The sequence below is a fragment of the Heteronotia binoei genome, chromosome 2 (genome assembly GCF_032191835.1).
Source record: "Heteronotia binoei isolate CCM8104 ecotype False Entrance Well chromosome 2, APGP_CSIRO_Hbin_v1, whole genome shotgun sequence".
Taxonomy (NCBI): domain Eukaryota; kingdom Metazoa; phylum Chordata; class Lepidosauria; order Squamata; family Gekkonidae; genus Heteronotia; species Heteronotia binoei.
Genome location: NC_083224.1, coordinates 122,879,832 through 122,899,992, shown reverse-complemented (window position 1 = coordinate 122,899,992; position 20,161 = coordinate 122,879,832). Strand labels below are relative to the sequence as shown.

The 20,161-nt window shown below is 44.1% G+C and overlaps 1 protein-coding gene across 1 annotated transcript in view; it reads right to left on the bottom strand.

Annotated features, from left to right (window-relative positions):
• The window catches only part of PGM1 (phosphoglucomutase 1), a 59,525-nt gene extending 43,763 nt beyond the window's left edge, over positions 1-15,762 (bottom strand). Inside the window, exon 1 of the mRNA XM_060231942.1 lies at positions 15,435-15,762. Within this exon, the coding sequence (XP_060087925.1) occupies positions 15,435-15,680 (246 nt within the window). The 5' untranslated portion in view covers positions 15,681-15,762. The remainder of the gene's footprint in view (positions 1-15,434) is intronic.
• Between the last annotated feature and the right edge of the window lie 4,399 nt (positions 15,763-20,161).

Below are 20,161 nucleotides of genomic sequence, written 5' to 3'. Positions count from 1 at the left end.
AAAGCTTTCTGGAAGTCAAGGTAAACAACATCTATCGGGTCTCCTTTGTCCACACGTTTGTTCACCCCCTCAAAGAAATGTAACAGGTTAGTGAGGCAAGATCTTCCCTTACACCACCCATGCTGAGTCTTCCTCAATAACCCGTGTTCATCAATGTGCCTACTCATTCTGTCCTTGATAATGGTTTCTACCAACTTTCCCGGTATTGAAGTCAGACAGACTGGCCTGTAATTTCCCGGATCTCCTCTGGAACCCTTTTTAAAGATGGGGGTGACATTTGCTACCTTCCAGTTTTCAGGAACGGAGGCAGATTTCAATGAAAGATTACAGATTTTTGTTGGAAGATCCACAAGTTCAACTTTGAGTTCTTTCAGAACTCTTGGATGTATGCCATATGGACCCGGTGACTTATTAGTTTTTAATTCGTCTATCAGTTGTAGGACCTCCTCTTTTGTCACCTCAATCTGACTCAGGTCTTTCAACACCCCTTCCAAAATTAGTGGTTCTGGGACGGGCAAAAAGTTCTCATCTTCCACAGTGAAGACGGAGGCAAAAAAAAATGCATTCAGCTTCTCAGCCATTTCCCTGTCCTCCTTCAGTAATCCTTTTACCCCATGGTCATCCAAGGGCCCCACTGCCTCCCTGGCTGGTTTCCTGCTTCTAATATATTTGAAGAAATTTTTATTGTTGGTCTTTATGTTTTTTTGCAATATGCTCCTCATAGTCCCTTTTTGCTAGGCTGATCACAGTCTTGCATTTGATTTGCCACATCCTGTGTTCCCTTTTATTAATCTTACTTGGACTGGTTTTCCACCACTTAAAGGAGTCCTTCTTACCTTTTACAGCTTCCATTACTTTGTTTGTTAACCATGCAGGCCTTTTCTTATGCCTGTTTGTGCCTTTCCTAACTTGTGGTATATATTTTATCTGAGCTTCTAGGATTATAGTTTTAAATAGTCTCCAAGTTTCCCCAAGGGTTTTGACTGTATTTGCCTTTCCTTTCAGTTTCCTCCTCCTCATCTCAGAGAATTTACCCCTTTTAAAGTTAAAAGTGATTGTGGTGGTCTTTTGGGGCAACTCTTTATTTAACATTATGGTCACTGCTCCCAAGCGGCACAATCACTTTTACATCTCTCATCAAGTCTTGGGCATTACTTAGGACCAAATCCAGGATCGCTTCACCCCTGGTAGGTTCTGAGACCATCTGCACCATAGCACAGTCATTGAGAGCATCTAGAAACACAATCTCTTTCTCTCTACCAGAGCATATATTGACCCAATCAATCTGCGGGTAGTTAAAATTACCTATTACGACACAGTTTTTACGTTTAGCCGCTATCTTTAATCCTTCCATCATATTATAATCGTCCTCTCTCTTTTGATTTGGTGGGCGATAACAAACTCCCATAGTTAAATTTCCTTTTGGGCCCTCTATTTCAACCCAAAGCATTTCTAGAAGGGAATCTAATTCTCTGACCTCAGTCTTACTGGACTGTATATCCTCTCTGACATACAGAGCCACCCCACCTCCAACCCTTCCCTCCCTATCCTTCTGATATAACTTATATCCAGGAATCACCGTGTCCCACTGATTCTCCTCATTTCACCAAGTTTCTGAAATTCCCACAATGTCTATGTTTTCTCCCAACACTAAACATTCCAATTCACCAATTTTACTTCAAACACTTCTAGCATTTGCATACAAACATCTATAATTTCCCAGGCAAGCTAGGCCCGCCACCTTCCTCCTGCCGCCTCGAGACTCTGGCAGACAGTCCATACTGTTTGTCACCATCACAGTGGACAACTCTGATCCATTACCCGGTAGAAAAATAGCAGCCAACCCTTCATCTCTTTGAGATGAGTCCTCCCGAACCAGAGACATTTCATCTCCTGTCGGCTTTCCCCGAAGATTTAGTTTAAAAACTGCTCTGCAACCTTTTTGATTTTAAGCGCCAGCAGACTTGTACAGTGGACAAGTGGAGTCTCTTTTGTACAGCTCCCGCTTGTTCCAGAAAGCATCCCAGTGCCTAACAAACTTAAACCCTTCCTCCTTACACCATCGTCTCATCCACACATTGAGACTTTGTGCCTGTCTCTCCTGCCCTGCACGTGGAACAGGTAGCACTTCTGAGAAGGCTACCTTGGAGGTCCTGGCCTTAAGTCTCCCGCCTAGCAGCCTAAATTTTTCCTCCAGGACCTCACGACTGCATTTCCCCACATCGTTGGTGCCAACATGCACCACGACCACAGGCTCCTCCCCAGCACTGTCTATCAGCCTATCTACTACACGCATAATGTCCGCTACCTTCGCACCAGGCAGGCAAGTCACCATACGGTCAGTACGTGGTTTCGCCACCCAGCTGTCTACTTGCCTAAGGATCGAATCACCAACTACCAACCCCCCCCCTCTCCCTGCTCAGGGATGGTTCCTTGGTGCGAAAGGTTTCCCGCTCACCAACCGAAGAAGAGGTCCCTTCTGAGGGCGCATTCCCCTTATCCTCAGCACGGTGCCGTTCCCTCTAGACCCTCACGCTCTCTGGCAGCAACGGGGCTGCTACGTTCAGAGTGGGGCTCATCTAATATGCCCCCGAGAGTCTTCCCCAAGTGCTTAACTGACCATCTCTGCTTCTCCAGGGCAGTCACCTCGGCCTCAAGGGTACGAACTTGTTCCCTGAGGACCAGGAGCTCCTTGCATCGAGCATAAACTAAAGACTTCTGTCCTTTGGGCATATAGTCATATATGTGACAGTGCAAAGCACTGGAAAGCCCCCACCCCCCTGCAGGCATTCTATCTTCATGATATATATATATATTTAAAATATACAGTCCTCTTTAAATGCTGTTTGTTTAAGTGGCTCTCCTTCTGGAGGGTCAACTTACCTTATTGGGAGAACAAGGAAATTAGGGATCTGGGTTCCTGGTCCTTAGAGAGTCCCTAGGCGAAGAGCCACAGGCCAAGAGCCCTTTAGCTCTCGCCCTTCAGCTCGCGCCTTTGGCACGGCACAGCTTAAAATGCAAAGTGGGTGGAGCAGAGCCACTCCTAAGCAATCAGCAGCAATCACTCTCAATCACTTTCACCTTTAGCCCACTCAACCAAGAAACAGCAGTTCCCCAGCTATCACAACTCAGAATTTTAAGCAGTCCCACAAACCTCAGAATGAAATCTTTCAAAACTCAGAAATTCTCAGCAACTTCTCCAGCTGTCTCAGCTATCAGAGCTGCTCTGCTCTGTTCTGCTCTCTCTGAGACCTCTGTGAGATGTGCTCAGCCTTTGGCAAGGTGCAGCTTAAAATGCAAAGAGGGTGGAGCAGAGCCACTCCTAAGCAATCAGCAGCAATCACTCTCAATCACTTTCACCTTTAGCTCACTCAACCAAACAAACAGCAGTTCCCCAGCTATCACAACTCAGAATTTTAAGCAGTCCCACAAACCTCAGAATGAAGTCTTTCAAAACTCAGAAATTCTCAGCAACTTCTCCAGCTGTCTCAGCTATCAGAGCTGCTCTGCTCTGCTCTCTCTCAGACCTCTGTGAGATGTGCTCAGCCTTTGGTGGGTAGACAGCTCTGTGGCTGCTTCCTACTTCATGCAGAAGATATGACAAGCCTCTCTCTTTCTCTCTTACACCCACACAACTTCTGCTTCCTTCTCTGGGGCTGCTTCTCCTCTTTTGGGAGGGAGGGGGAGGAAAAAGACAGACAGAATACGAACTTGGAGCCCCATGACAGCTGTAAGACCAGCAACATTTTATTCCAAGTATAAACTATTGTATGCAAGGGAGGGTGAGCAGGAAGTTGGGTGGATGGATTCTTCTGACAAGCACAATGTACACTGAGAAAATTATTTTGGCTTATTCTGAAAAAAATTTTTAAATGGGATTTCTCTGTTTCTACCTGGATTTACTTTCTTTCAAAAATACCCTGAGTAGGAATTAGAAAACTCAGATTGGTCCCTATATCTTGGAGTGATTTCAGATGCCAAATGATAATATCACACATTGGTAATGAGACAGGAAGACTAGATCTCAGTTCATTCCTGGAGGATACATTGTTTTGAGCGTCCTTATCAATTGCAATTCAGCAGTCTCTCTAATCTCGCTTTGAAATTCCTTTGTAAGAGCACTGCTACTCTTAGGTCAGCAACAAAATGTTCTCATTTCTTTGCATCCTCCTGGATGGAATTGAGACCTAGGTTTCCTGTCCCATTACCAACATTGGTATCTCCATGCCTACTACCCCTAATCAAATTAATCCTGCTACTGCCATTAGATATCTGAAATCACCTCTACAAAGTTTGTACCTCCGATACCTCATGTTACATTTGATGGCACACATGGCCCAGTCCAACAAGGGGACATTTATGTCCGATCTGGCCCTTGTAACAAATGAGTTCAACACCTCTGCTCTAGAGGTCTGCATTTTAAACTACAACAACATAAATATAAAACCCTGCATTGAATCACAGAAATAAAACACACACAAAAATTTACACAGCAAGCACCACACATCCCTACCTGTTTCCACCCCCTGCCTTTAATTACTGTAGGGGACATATGCAGTCCTGGTTTTGTTTGTTTTTTTAAAAAATAAAATATTAATCTGGGTCAACTTTAACATGGAAAGGCCATGATCACTGGCACGCAAACAGGCAATCCCCCCTCAAAAAAAGTATGGAAATAGTGAGCTGTAATTCATTGATGGCCCATTATTTAGTAAAGCGATACAAGGATGGGGGTTTCATACAGCGAATTACAGCCGTCTCTGAAGTGCTATAGTCATTTCAAACAATGCCGCTTTCCCCCAACTCTTTTCCCTTGGGTTTTTTTTTTAAAAGTGCTATAGCACTAAACCAATATAGCAGTTTAGTACTATAGTGGCACCATTGAGATGCCTTGGCTCCACTGACTCAATAATGATGCTATAGCACTGAAGTGCTACATTGGTTTAGCACTATAGTGCTCAACTTAGAATGTTCAAGCCTGTGGAAGACTGCATGGTGAAAAAAGGCAAGGAAAAGTGGCATCATAGGAAGTGCTATAAAGTAGGCATTTTAAACAGCATACTATGGTGATTCAGAAGCACAACAAAGGGGTAAAAAACAGAAGAAAGTAGTTCCAGTTACTAAAACAATACAAAGGCAGTTTGAAAATGGCCATTATGTCCAACTCCTCTCCCCCTTCAATTAACTATTTTGAGGAGAATGGAAACTATTTAGATGCTGAACCTGTAGGCAGGGGCAGACCCAGTGCATGGGGTTCTGCCGCCCAAGACAGAACCCCAACACACACACACACAAACCCAGGGAAAAAGTTATCGTGCACGGTGTGGTGCACATCATACCGGGCACTCAGTGAGTCGCCTCCCCAGCGCTCTCCAAGTTTGGAGGGCGCTGAAGATGGGAAGTGCTGTTCTTTCTAGGCGCTGAGGGGCCAGGGAGCTCCTCCAATCCCTCAGCGTCCAGAAAGAACATGCAACGCTTCCCCTTTCTGGCGCTCTCTGTGTTCGGAGGCAGCTGAGGACAGGAAGTGCTATTCTTTCTAGGCGCTAAGGGGCCAGGGGAGCTCCTCCGACCCCTCAGGACCCATTTGGAGGCTCAGGGATGATGTGAGGGGGGAGAGGCGCCTGCTGGGAGCTGGTGTCCTAGGAAATTGCCTGGGTCGCTGACTCCCACACGCCAGCCCTGGGCAGGGGTCCCAACACAACACCCGCTGATACCTTTCCCAGTCTCTGCCAAATGTTTCAGGAAAGTGGGGATCACAGCACAAGGATATTCACTGCATGACTAAAGCTAACCTATTTTAAACAGCACATTTAATTTTAAAAGGCAGCCTGTGATGTTCCCTTTTACTTGAAGAGCAGGGACAGGGTACTCCCTCAGGTTTCTGCTCTTACGTTCACACAGCAGAGATGGATGTTTCAAAACAATATCAACTTATTTGCAAGAAGATATAGGAATGGGGAGTAACTGGTTTCAGGACAAGGGAGCTTGTGCAGTCTATAATTCTAATAAACAAGTCTAAGGAGCTGAGACTCTACCCTATGAGACCAAACTAACATAGACTAATATCAGTGAATGTATACAATGTACACACAAGAGCTTCTTTCTGAAATGTTGAAAAAATACTATTAGAAAAATTATTACTATTGAATTACTAAAATTTAAAAAAAATCAGCCTTTATATTTAGCTGAAATGTTGAAAAATTACTATAACTGGGCGTTTTCCCACAAAGCTTACCTCGGAGCGACGTCCCTCTTCACCGCGCAGCGTCTGCGCGGACTTCCCACCAACTGCTCCGCATAACCAGGAAGTGCCGGACCTTTTGCGTCGCAGATGTAAACCGCTAAAAACCACTTTACATTAGCGACGCAAAAGCCGCGGCTCTTCCTGGTTATGCGGAGCAGTTGGTGGGAAATCCGCGCAGACGCTGCGCGGTGAAGAGGGACGTCGCTCCAAGGTAAGCTCTGTGGGAAAACGCCCTAACCCTCCTTCTGACAGTTGTGAAACTTGGCAGAAAAGAACAATTTCTTTGCAGCTGCTTGTTCTGCATACTGTCTTGTCCATGAGGGTCACCCAGCCCCCCCCACTGTCTTTTGGAGAGTCACAGGGGCTACTGGGGGGGGGGATGGAAAAGATAAGAACATCTGCCAAAGTACTCACAGTTCATTATATCCAACTAATCTGGACCCAAATCAGAGCATTCAGATTTTAGGAGGGTACCCAATTTTGTGATTGCCTGAAAAATTCCTAAATTCAGGTCAATATGTAAAAATGACAGAATCCTTGTAGTTGTTTGTATAGTAAGATCAGAAGCAAGTATTTTGTTAGTTCAAAAAAAGAGGCCAAAATTGCTTAGTTTTCAATTGTATGTTACTGTAAGAATAAACACACAAAAAGTCACTTCCTAAAAGATATTTTTCTAAATTCAAAGATATCTCTTTCGTATTCAAAACTATAGCATTAATTAGGAACAGGAGAAGTAAACTCAATAAGCAGAATCCCAGTTACTGAAGGTGCTCAATTTCTTTCCTTCAGCCTTGGCATTGTTCAGTGTCCAAGGAAGACACTGCTACTGGAGAGTTGCTTAGCCTGTTGGAATTGTGCCATGTTCCATAAAGATCCGCTGGGTATGCTTCCAAAATTCAAACAAATCAGCCTTTATATTTAGCTGAGGCCAGTCTCAATGACTGCCCATGTGTACACTGTGTGCATACAGGAGAGATCTGTACACATGCTTGTTTGCAGAAGACTAATGTTTAAAGTATTAAAGTTACTGATATACCACTGATCGCTTTTTCCAAAAGACAGAGAAGCTTCTTCCGTAAGTGGTTTTCTGTTAGTACCAGGTATATTTTACTTTCTCTTCAATTTTCACATGTAGAAACAAAGAGTTCAGTTCTTTTGAGACAGAAGGCATGTTTCCAAGTCTCACAAAGGCATTTGTCATGATTCCTGTGAGTAGTCCACTGAGGTCTCCAGCAGTTCCATGCTTTTCTCATTTTCATCATTTTTTCATTAGCTAATCATTAGCAAGGTTATTAGAACTACCTCCAAAGTTACATGGTTGCAACCACGCATTTTTCCACATGTACCCATATTATCTCACTATATATTACTGAACATGAATTTGTTGCGTGTATACTAGAGATGGTGAAAGACTGGTAAATCTATTCAGTTGCCATACTAACCTACAGGGCTTTTTTTGTAGCAGAAGCTCCTTTGCATATTAGGTCACACCCCTCTTATGTAGTCAGTCCTCGCAAGAGCTTACAGGGCTCTTATTACAGGGCCAACTGTAAGCTCTTGGAGGACTGGCTACATCAGGGGTGTGTGGCCTAATATGCAAAGGAGTTCCTACTACAAAAAAAAAAAGCCCTGCTAACCTAACCAAAAGTAGATCACCAACAAATGGAAGTTATGTCATCACATAGGATACATCGCTATACTGGCCAACGGGGAGGATATATAAGAACTCCTTTTGGTGTCACTCAGGCCAGTCTGGCTGCAGGAGTTATGCATGAGCTCACTCCTTGACATTTCGTGGTTGGCTTTGCTAGCTGTAGCAGAAGAGAAGCTGAGAAGTACATTGTAGGCTGGCTACAAAACCATGCATTTCTCCTTCCTTACAGTGAGGATAGGCCAAAGGGAAGAAGTAGCACCAAGTCCCCAACTAGCCAGCAGACTTATATATAGAGTCCACTGGAAAAAGGTGTATGAACTATGCTTCCATGCAAGGTAAGAAGAAGCAGAAGGGCCTATTTTTGCACAGACCACATGATTCAGAACAACCCTGCAGGATAGCCTGTGATGAGGTAAGCCCCTTTTATACAGTAAGGCTTAGGCATCATGCTAGGGTTGTACTTTTTAACAGTAGCAGAGTGAATGTATGGTAGGATCACACGTTCGTTATGTTTTCAACTGTATAAATTTACTGTGAGGGACCAAGCTGAGACCAAGCTCTTTGCTGTGTGTGGTTTATTCACCAAATGCTGAACCACAATCTGGCATAGTCTCAGACTGTGTTACGAAGAGCTCTATACTAAGTGCTGTTGCTGGTCAGGTCTGACTGCATGCAATCGGAAGGTTTGCCGGGGGGTCAGGCACTCCAGGTCCTGGTCCAAGGGACTGGAGTAATCTCCCTGCACTCTGGGGTCTTCAGGAACCTCCTGTTCTGCTTCCAGCCTCAAACACCCCATAGCCTCCTCCCTTGGTTCACTTCTCCTGCTTAAATCCCTCCTTTCCCCACCTGCTGCCTCCCAGCTCAGCTGCCTCTCCTTGTCCCTTAACTTCAGCTGAGAAGCTTGCTTACCCTGTAGCCTTCAGGGGCTTACTCTCCCAAAGGCTCACTGCTTCCTTACAAATACATAATACAAAAAAAGTCTACCACCAAGAACACTCTCAAGAATCTTTTGGCAAAAGGTATGACACATCAAGTACATCTTTTCTTCCCTCATCTTCTACTTAAAAGAGGTTAGGAGTACATTAAAAATATAACACTATGTAAGCCATAGACAATAGAGAGGTCAATCATATTCCGAATCCAATAGCTAAGCAATTAAATAGCTTGAGAGAGTAAAGACTAAGAATAATGCTAAACTTAAAAAACAGATCTTCAGTCTGAACTCTGGTCAAAAGCCTAGTTTAGTTGGGAAAGAAAATGCTGGATGACAACAGACAGCAGGCTAATAGTGCAATCTTAAAATCACTTTTCTGTGAGTAAGCCCCATTGAATAAAACAGCATTTACTTCTGAGCAGACCTGTAAATCATTGATCCCCACAATGCTTAGGTACCATGCAAATGTTCATATTCTATCTCCTGAAAGGACAAATTTACCTTACAGTTTTAGAAATTTTGCTCACTTTAAAATAACACACAATTGCTTAGATGTTTTCCCATGCCTCATCAGCCCTTATGCAAAATGCACAGCTGTACATTTTTTAAAATTAATGCTAACCAACCATTATCTAACTCAGGGGTGTCAAACATACAGCCTGCGCAGGTCTCAAATCTGGTCCCTGAGCGGCTTTTTGCTTCCTGCTTTTTGCTTCCCTCCCCCTGCCCTTTCACACTCGCACAAACACACACACAGAACTCCATGTCTGCTTCCTGCAGGAGAGATACAAGAAGCCTGCCTGCTTGCCTGCCTCCCTCCCCCACTATTTTCCATCTCTGGGGCCACTCCTCCTGTTTGGCGGAGGGAGGGGAAGGGGGGGGGGGAGAGAGAGAACTTGGAGTCCCATGGCAGCTGTAAGACCAACAACAATTTATTCCAGATATAAGCTATTGTGTGCAAGCACATTTCTTCCTTGGAGGCAGGGAGGGTGGGAGGCTGTAGATGGATTCTTCTGACAAGCACAATGTACATTGAGGCTATTATTTTGGCTTATTCTGAAAAGTTTTTTTAAAAGATTGGATTTCTCCATTCCAATCTGGATTTATTTTTTTTCTAAAAGATTCTGACTAGGAATTAGAAACTTTGGGTTGGTCCTTATATCTGGGAGAGTGGAGTGATTTCAGAAGTTAGAGAAAGACTTGGTCTCAATTCAGTCCTGGAGGATGCATTGTCTTAAGCTTCATTATCAATTGCAATTCAGCAATCTCTTTAATCTTATTTTGAAATTCCTTTGTAAAAGCACTGCTACTCTTAGGTCAGCAACTGAATGTTATGGTTTCTAATCATAGGATCGTAGAATCATAGAGTTGGAAGGGATCCCCAGGGTCATCTAGTCCAACCCCCTGCAAAAGGCAGGAACTTCACAAATACTTTCCCCTAAATTCACAGGATCAGCATTGCTGTCAGATGGCCATCTAGCCTCTGTTTAGAAACCTCCAAGGAAGGAGAGCCCACCACCTTCTGAGGAAGCCTGTTCCACTGAGGAACAGCTCTAACTGTCATGAAGTTCTTCCTAATGTTTATCCAAAAACTCTTTTGATTTAATTTCAACCCATTGGTTCTGGGGCAACAGAAAACAATACTGCATCATCCTCTATGTGGCAGCCCTTCAAGTACCTGAAGGTAGTGATCATATCACCTCTCAGCCACCTCCTCTCCAGGCTAAACATACCCAGCTCCTTCAACCTTTCTTCATACGACTTTGTCTCCAGACCCCTCACCATCTTTGTTGCCCTCCTCTGGACCTGTTCCAGCTTGTCTATATCCTTCTTAAAATGTGGTGCCCAAAACTGAACACGAGTTTTACCAGGTGAGGTTTTACCAGGGCTGAGTAAAGAGATTCCATCACTTCAGGTGATCTGGACACTATACTTCTGTTAACACAGTCCAAAATTGAATTTGCCCTTTTAGCCACCGCATCACACTGTTGACTCATGTTCAGCTTATGGTCCACTAAGATCTCTAGATCCTTTTTGCACATACTACTGCCAAAACAAGTCTCTGCTATCCTATAATTATGCAATTTTTTCCTACCTAAATGAAGAACTTTACATTTATCCCTGTTAAAATTCATGTTATTTCTTCTAGCCCAGTTTCCCAGCCTGTCAAGATCATCCTGTATCCTGTTTCTTTCTTCTACTGAATTTGCAACCCCTCCCAATTTAATAAGCATTCCCTGTATTCCTTCATCTAAATCATTTATAAAGATGTTGAACAAAACAGGCCCCAGGACAGATCCTTGAGGCAACCCACTTGTCATACAATGGATGAGAACCATTCACAAACACTTTTTGAGCGCCATCTATCAGCCAGTTACAGATCCACCTAACAGTAACAGCAGGGCTTTTTTTGTAGCATGAACTCCTTTTCATATTAGGCCACACAGGGCCTACTGTAAGCTCTAGGAGGACTGGCTACATCAGAGATGTGTGGCCAAATATGCAAAGGAGTTTCTGCTTTAAAAAAAAGCCCTGAGTAACAGGATCCAAACAGCATTTTACCAACTTGTCAACAAGGATAATATATGGAAACTTATCAAAAGCCTTACTGAAAGCAAGATAAACTACGTCTACAGCAGGGGTGGCCAACGGTAGCTCTTCAGATGTTTTTTTGCCTACAACTCCCATCAGCCCCAGTCATTGGCCATGCTGGCTGGGGCTGATGGGAGTTGTAGGCAAAAACATCTGGAGAGCTACCGTTGGCCACCCCTGGTCTACAGCATTCCCCGATCCAGCAAGGTAGTAACTTTCTCAAAAAAAAAGAGGTAAGGCTAATCTGACATGACTTGTTCTTACCCATGCTAGCTCTTAGTAACCACAGCTATCCTTTATAGATGTTCCAGGACTGATGGTTGGACGATTTGTTCTAAAACTTTTCCAGGTATAGACATCGAGCTGACAGGTGGTAGTTACCCAGATCCTCCTTTTCCCCCTTCTTGAAGATGGGGACAGTATTTGCCTGTTTCCAATCTTCCAGCACCTTACCTGTTCTCCAGAAACTTTCAAAAATAATGGCCAGAGGCTCAGAAATTACATCTGCAAGTTCTTTTAGTACCCTTGGATGCAGTTCATCTGGCCCTAAGGACTTAGTTTCATTTAAAGAAACTAGGTGTTGATGTACTACCCCTATGCTGATCCTGGGTTGCAACTCCCTGCCCTCATTATATGTTCTGCTTTTGCCCTGTTGTGTACCGTTTTTCTCAGAAGAGGAGGAAAAGTAGGAACTGAACAGTTCTGCCTTCTCTTCATCACTTGTTACAATTTCACTTTCCTGTCCTTGCAATGGGCCTACCATGTCCTTGCTCTTTTTCTTACTTTGAACATAAGGAAAGAACCCTTTTTTGTTGTTTTTAGCATCTTTTGCTAGCAGAAACTCATACTTAGTTTTAGCTTTCCTAACTCTTTCTCTACAAGCACTGGTTATTTGCTTATATTCATTCTTGGTTATAAGGTTCTCTTTTTATTTCCTAAATGAGTCTTTTTTTATTTCCCAAGTCTTTAGAGAGTTGTTTATGGAGGCACAACTTGACATCTTTAGGTGCCTCCCATTTTTCCTTCTCACAGGAATTGTTTGTGATTGTGCTTTCAGTATTTTGCTTTTAAGAAATTCCCATCCCTCTTGAATTTTCTTCTCCTTAAGTATTTCTGATCATGGGATTTTACCCAGCATAACCCTAAGTTTGTCAAAGTTTGCTTTTCTGAAGTCCAACCTATACATATGACCAGCACCGGCCCAAGGGCGTGTGGTGCCCCAGGCAAGCACCCCCCACCATCCCCTGCAGCGCTGCAACACAGCACCACGCGCCGGTGAAGGAACAGGAAGGGAAGGGAAAGGAGATGCGGGCGGAGGAGGCAGACAAACTAGGCAGTTGCCTGGGGCACCGGAAGAGGGGAGCCCAATTAGGCGCCCCCACCCTTCCAGCGCTCTAGGCAACCGCCTAGTTTGCCTAGTGGGCGAGCCAGCCCTGCATATGACTACATATAGCTTTCCCCTTCCCTAAGACTGTACATTCCAAAGTCAGACTTATGTCCATTTATTCTTTCCATCCTCTTGGAGAGAACTGAGATCTAGGTTTCCTGTCTCATTACCAACTATGGTATCTCCATGTCTACTACCCCTTTGCATAGCACACCTACTCAAATTAAGTCAGCTATTGTCATTCACCCGCTATTGCCATTCAACATCTGAAATCACCTTTATAAAGTTTATATTTCTGGAACAATGTTCCCTCAAAGCTGAGTTAGTGTGAGCTAGCTAAGTTTTTTAGCCTCCAGCTCACACATTTTTAGCCTCCAGCTCACACAGGAAGGATGGCCTCAGAGCAAAGTAATTTATGCACTAGCTCACAACTTTAATGCCACTAGCTCACAAAGTAAAATTTTTGCTCACAAGACTCCACAGCTTAGAGGAAGTATTGCTCCGGAACCTCGTGTTACATTTTGGTGTAGTGGTTAAATGCACGGACTCTTATCTGAGAGAACCAGGTTTGATTTCTTACTCCTCCATGTGCAGCTGCTGGAATGGCCTTGGGTCAGCCATAGCTCTCGCAGGAGTTGTCCTTGAAAGGGCAGCTGCTACAAGAGCTCTCTCAGCCCCACCTACCTCACAGGGTGTCTGTTATGTTTGTGGGGGAGGTAAAGGAGATTGTGGCCACTCTTGAGACTGAGATTCAGCATATAGGGCGGGATATAAATCCAAATCCAATCCAATATTTTATGGTGGCATGGCCAGGCCAACAAAGTGACACTTATGTCAGATCTGGCCCTTGCAAGAAATTAGTTCAACACTTCTGACCTAACTCACGGGGAAAGGGCAGAGGTCTCGGATTCACTCTCTGGCATCTCTAGGAAAAGGATTTGGGGAGCAGCGCTAGGAATGGCCTATTCTTGTGACCCTGGGAAGTTGCTACCAGTAGATAATACTGAGCAACAATGATAAATGATCTAAATATTTATTTACTTATTTCTAATGTGCTTTTCATCATTGAAGACTCATAGCAGCTTACAAGAAATGCAAAAACAAAATGTAAACAGACAGAAACAATACAGAATACCACTGCAACATTCTTGGTTAACCCTGTTGGTCTGGCTCACTCAGGGCTCCTGGCTGAGAACTCTGGGTTAGGACCTGAGAAGATTCCTGTGTTTGTCCCCCCTTCGGCTTACACCTCTGCCTATGCCCAGGCTTAAATACCTCTAACAGAGGATGTAACAGATGCTCAGCCTAGATCATGTACAGCCATCAGAGATGTTTCCCAGGCTTCACTCCCCCTGCTATAACACTAACAGTAGGTCATACAATGCTGCTGGCACCAAGTATACTTGGGAAGGACATCAGACTCAAAACTTTTAATTATCATTGACAACATTGCAGCTGGCCTTTGCACAATCAAGGCACAAAAGACAGCAATTGTGCAAATACAGAGTTTATTAAGAAGAAAAGTTCCTGCAATTAACAAGGACATTGAGAAATCTATTCTTCAAAATTACAGAAGTTCTATTTTTTTCTTAACGACAGTCACTTTTGGATTGTCACAGTAAGAGCTGCACATATCCCTGTAGGAAAGCCAGGGAAACCATATCTCCGATGGCTGAAAGGTTAACTTAAATGTCAAAGATTCCCAAGCCTTTTGCAGTAAGTGAATTCAAGAGGAGGGGCATCATCCTACTTATACGCTCTCCAAGCCAGTAAATCCACATGTAAAAATAATCAACTTACCTAAGCAGTATCTCTATCACAATTCACTCATATTTTACCTGTACCTTCACTCTTTATTGAACAGCATCTCAGTAACAAAGAACATTTGCTGAAAGGGCTCCAAGAAGCTCTTGGAATCAGAAACACATCCCTTGTAAGAGTTGTTAAGGCAAAATAATTTAAAAATGCATATTCTTGAACATGTTTCTTACCTGATCTGCAGATGCAAGAGATAATAAAGATTTAAGAGCCTTCTTGCAGTTTGTGCTTCTTTCTCACAATGTGTTCATTCTTTATTGGCCTCAACCTTAGCAAAATTCTATTCAAGAGAATGCCTGAGGGGGAAGAATTCTGTGACAGACGGGGTGGGGTGGAGAGTGCTGGCAATACCCTGCGGTTAGACGAAACACCTACCACAGAATATAGTACATAACCCGAAGCCTAGTTTGCAGGCCAGGGTACGACTAGGAATGAGGCTGCACGGGCAATCCTAACCAGAGTTACCCCCTTTGAGTCTCGTTGCCTTCAATTGACTTAGATTAGAAGGCAGTAACTCTGCTGAGGATAGCACCTTAAATTGCTCCTCTAAGGCGAAGAGCCTCCGTTCTCTCCGCGACTGCAAACTGAACCCACAGCCATCGCCAACCAGTTAGTAGAACAGAGGACGAAACAAATAAGGACGGAATCGGAAGGGAGACCAAGAGTCCAAATGTTGCGCCCAGACATGAGGATTAAGTGGACCGCTGCAGGAACGCCCCACTCCCTAAAACGTGCTTGCAAACACGCAGGCAAGCGCGGCAGCCCGAAGTGGGGAAACCCCGAATGGCTCCGGGGCCTTCCTTACCCCGTTGCCGGCGGCAATACGGATGATCAGCTGGATAGCTTCCTTCATGTAAAACCTGCCGTCTCCGCCCACCACCAAGGTGCCCTCTTGCCTCTCGGCCGGATCGATCGTGGAGATAATGCTCTGGATGAAATTCTCCGCGTAGTTGGCATTGCCCTGGAAGACCTTCACCCGCTTGCGGAGGCCGCTGGTGCCAGGCTTTTGGTCGGTGTAGGCTTTCGTTTTGACGGTCACAATTTTCACCATGATGGCTCCGCTTGTTGCTCGCGGGTGTGTTTGAGGAGCGGGGCTGGGTGCAGGGTGACCCTTCCTCCACTGCTCTCCGCCTCTAGTAGCCGGAGCTAGGCCGGGCTTGCTGCTGTCACCGCTCGCCCCGAACCGATGTCTCCACCCTCTTAAAGTCGCAGAGGCCAAAGAAAGGGCTCGTTTGCCAGGCGAAGCTCGCCCATGCTGGAGGCTTCGATGATCACGGCTATATACAACTCGATCGTATATCCCAAAACAGAGGTCACACGTTTTATTAAGACCAACCAAAATAACATAAAGCAGCACGCAAACTTTCGAGTTCCTCAGAAGTCTTCGTCAGGTTGGTTGTTTTAAAGGTGGGGGGACTCCCCCCCCCCCACAGGGGAGAGATGTTTCAAACTCTGTACGTGGGGTGGGAGAATTGTTAACAGTGTTAAAAATCGTGAAATGTAACAGGTATAATTTGTGATATTTCTATGCAAACCTCGAAACTATAGACACTTGGGCCAATGCCCCATGGTGATAAGTTTCTCTAGTTACGTTAACCAATTTATAGTCCATAGCAGGGCTTTTTTGATAGAAAAAGTCCAGCGGGAACTCATTTGCATATTAGGCCACACCTCCTGCCATCAGCATTGTTTCACATAGGGGTTTTTGTAGAAAAAAACCCAGTGGAAACTCATTTACATATTAGGTCATACCCCCTGACACCAAGCCTGCTGGAATTGCGTTCCTGCACGTTCCTGCTCAAAAAAGCCCTGGTCCATAGGAGGCATGCCTGTTAAAGCCTGTTTAGATAGAGATTGCGAGTAGTTGTGATGACCCACAAATTCCAAAACAGAACTCGTGCAATAATTTTTGTTAGGATGACCAATCAAATTATTACAACTGGGTGCACTGCACAACAATCTGCAAGCTTTCGAGTTCCCGAACTGCAAACAAAAGAAACAATGTGGGGATGGATGAAGTGTTTCAAGACATGGTGGCTAAGCCTAGAGCTGTAGTTTTGAAGTGGGTGGGGGATGTGCTGACAACTAGGTTAGATGATGTTCGATTCAAAATGAGGTTTTCTGATTGCACCAAATTTCTGAGGCAAAGGAGAAACAACTGGTATTCTCCTTTTGTGACTATGAAAGACAGCCACTATACCATTCTGGACAAATAAGCACATCCAGCTGATGGAACTACCATAGTTACATTTTGGGCTGTGTTGTTTTGAAACAAGAAAAAGCCCATATGAATAGGTGTATCTAGGATAAAAGACACTGACAGAACTATGATCTCTTGAAATAATATGAACTGTGAACATTTTTGTTGTTGTTCAGTCACACAGTTAAGTCCAACTCTTTGCGACCCAATGGACCAAGTTATGCCAGGCCCTCCTGTCTTCCACCATCCTCTGAAGCCAGCTCAAATTCATGTTAGTTCCATCAGTAACGCTGTCCAGCCATCTCATCTTCTGCTGTCGCCTTCTTCTTTTGCCTTCTGTCTTTCCCAGCATCAGTGAGTGCTCCCTTTTCATTTGGTGGCCAAAATACTAGCAACTTATTAAGTCTGGGTGTAATTAAAATTCTATGGCACTGTGATGTTTTGAATAAGACACACTTAACTATATTTTGAAAGAAAGACCCATAGCTGTACCATGAGGTATGGGACTGCTGGAATAAAGAGTAATAAGAGAACTCTGGAAAAGACAGCACATTTTCTGAAGTTGATAATGATGTGTATCCTTGCTTATGGGGTATATTCCCTCCATCCCTTGCTGTCATTTATTGACAAATTTTCAAGAATCTGCAAAATCTGTGTGATCAGTGTTTGCAGTGGTTCATGTGAATATACACCACAAGCCAAAATAGCTGAAAGAACCTTCATCCCTTAAAAACTGTTATCTGTCTCCAAGTACAGTGTGTCAGCCCTACCCTCAGAAGCTCTGTGCTAGTATGGGAATTAATGTGATGTCAGATGGATTATTCTTACATACAAAGAGCAGCATCTCACACTGAGATTATTTACATCAACTATCCTCCCTGGAACTCTGGGATCAATCTTTCCTTGTGGTTTAGCAATATGTGAGGATAGGTAATGGTGCTGAGTGACTACTGGCCTCTCTTCTTCTCATTTTCAAATGTTGTTAGGGCAGGACATTAATCATTAAATAAGATAGTAAACTCTCATGAGCAAAGTCCAAGCTTTTATTTATTCATCACTTTAGCACTTTGGGGCTTTTAGCCAAAATGGGGGCTTCACTGTACACTTGTACTAGTAACAAAAATGCCATAAATTGGCTTTGGTGCATATGAGTTGCCAGTCTGTCTAGCTATACTATGGTGGGGTTTGCTTGTCACCTATGTGTCATGCTGTCTGCAGTGTTAAAATAAATGAAACTTTTTTTTCCCAGTTTGATCAAAACATCTAGTTATAGCAAAGGGAGCTTGGGGGAAAGTTTTTTTTTTAATTAAATCCATCAAAGATTGAGGTCCTGTGCCTGAGCCATGGCAGGGTGAGAGGGATCAAGAATTTGACTCTCAGCCCTTGGCAGTGCACCTTTAACACCAACAGGGAAGAGTTTAGGAGTGACCTTGGATGCCTTACTTTCAGTGAAGGCCCAAGTCACAAATGTTGCCAGATCCGCTTTTTACAGTCTTCTGCTGGTTAGGCAAGCAGAACCCTATCTCTCCTCCCATAACTTGACCATGGTGATCCATGCAATGTTAACCTCCAGGCTGGACTACTGCAACTTGCTCTTCTCATGGCTGCCCTTCAGTTTAATCTGGAAACTTCAGCTGGTCCAAAATGCAGTGGCACACCTCCTGATCAGTGTTACCTCTAAGATGAGTTAGTGTGAGCTAGTTCAGTTTTTTAGCCTCTGGCTCATACATTTTTGTCTTAACTCAGGAAACATGGCCCCAGAGCAAACTTCAATGCAGTAGCTCACAACTTCAATGCCAGTAGCTCACAAAGTAGAGTTTTTGTTCATAAGAACATAAGAGAAGCCATGTTGGATCAGGGCAATGGCCCATCCAGTCCAACACTCTGTGTCACACAGTGGCCAAAATTTTTTTATATATATATATATATATATACACACACACACACACACTGTGGCTAATAGCCATTGATGGACCTCTGGTCCATATTTTTATCTAAACCCCTCTTGAAGGTGGCCATGCTTGTGGCCGCCACCACCTCCTGTGGCAGTGAATTCCACATGTTAATCACCCTTTGGGTGAAGAAGTACTTCCTTTTATCCGTTTTAACCTGTCTGCTCAGCAATTTCATCGAATGCCCATGAGTTCTTGTATTGTGAGAAAGGGAGAAAAGTACCTCTTTCTCTACTTTCTCCATCCCATGCATTATCTTGTAAACCTCTATCATGTCACCCCGCAGTCGATGTTTCTCCAAGCTAAAGAGTCCCAAGCGTTTCAACCTTTCTTCATAGGAAAAGTGTTCCAGCCCTTTAATCATTCTAGTTGCCCTTTTCTGGACTTTCTCCAATGCTATAATATCCTTTTTGAGGTATGGCGACCAGAACTGCACACAGTGCTCACAAGACTCCATAGCTTAGAGGGAACATTGCTCCTGACTGGGATGTCTTTGCAGGTGCATATACAGCCAGTGCTCTGACAGCTGCATTGGCTACTAGTTGAATACCAGATTAGGTTCAAGGTTATGGTATTAACCTTTAAGGCCTTGTGTGATCTGAGATCAACATACCTACAGGACCGTCTCTCCCATTATGTCCCCCAAAGAGCTTTATGCTCATCAGAACAACATCTTCTGGTGATCTCTGGCCCAAAAGACATCTGTTTAGCCTCGACCAGAGCCTTCTCAGCTCTGGTTCCTGCCTGGTGCAACACTCTCCCAAGTGAGATCAGGGCCCTGCAGGACTTAATACAATTCCACAGGTCCTGTAAAACTGAGTTGTTCTGCCATGCATTTGGTTGAGGCAGTGAGTATCCAATTACATTGGCCTCCCCTGCTCCAGTCCACTCTGTGTTGTGCACTATGTCACCCTGTGGTGCCATAGGTGGTGGTTCACCATCATGCATTTTCTTAACTAGATTTTACAGGTTTTAAATTGTAGTCATGTGGAAATTGCTTTTAATTGTTTTATCTGCCTGTTATAACCAACTCTGAGCCTGCTTGTTGGGAAGGGCAGGGTAGAAATTTAATACATAAATAAAGGTCAAGCCTGGGGAGTATGGGGCATGGGGAAGAGAGGGAGCTCAGTGGGAATATGATGCCAGAGATTCCACCCTCCTAATCAGCCATTTTCTCCAGGGAACTGATCTATGTTGTCTGGAGAGCAGTTTTAATTCCAGCAGAGCTTCAGGCCTTACCTGGAGGTTGGCAGCCTTAGTTACACATGCTAGCAATTGACCTGAGTTTGTTCCCTTGGGAGATCACTGGAGACTTACAATGGTTTTATAGTATTTGCTTTATTTACAAATAGAGCACAGGTGTAGGCAAGAGGCAGTCCT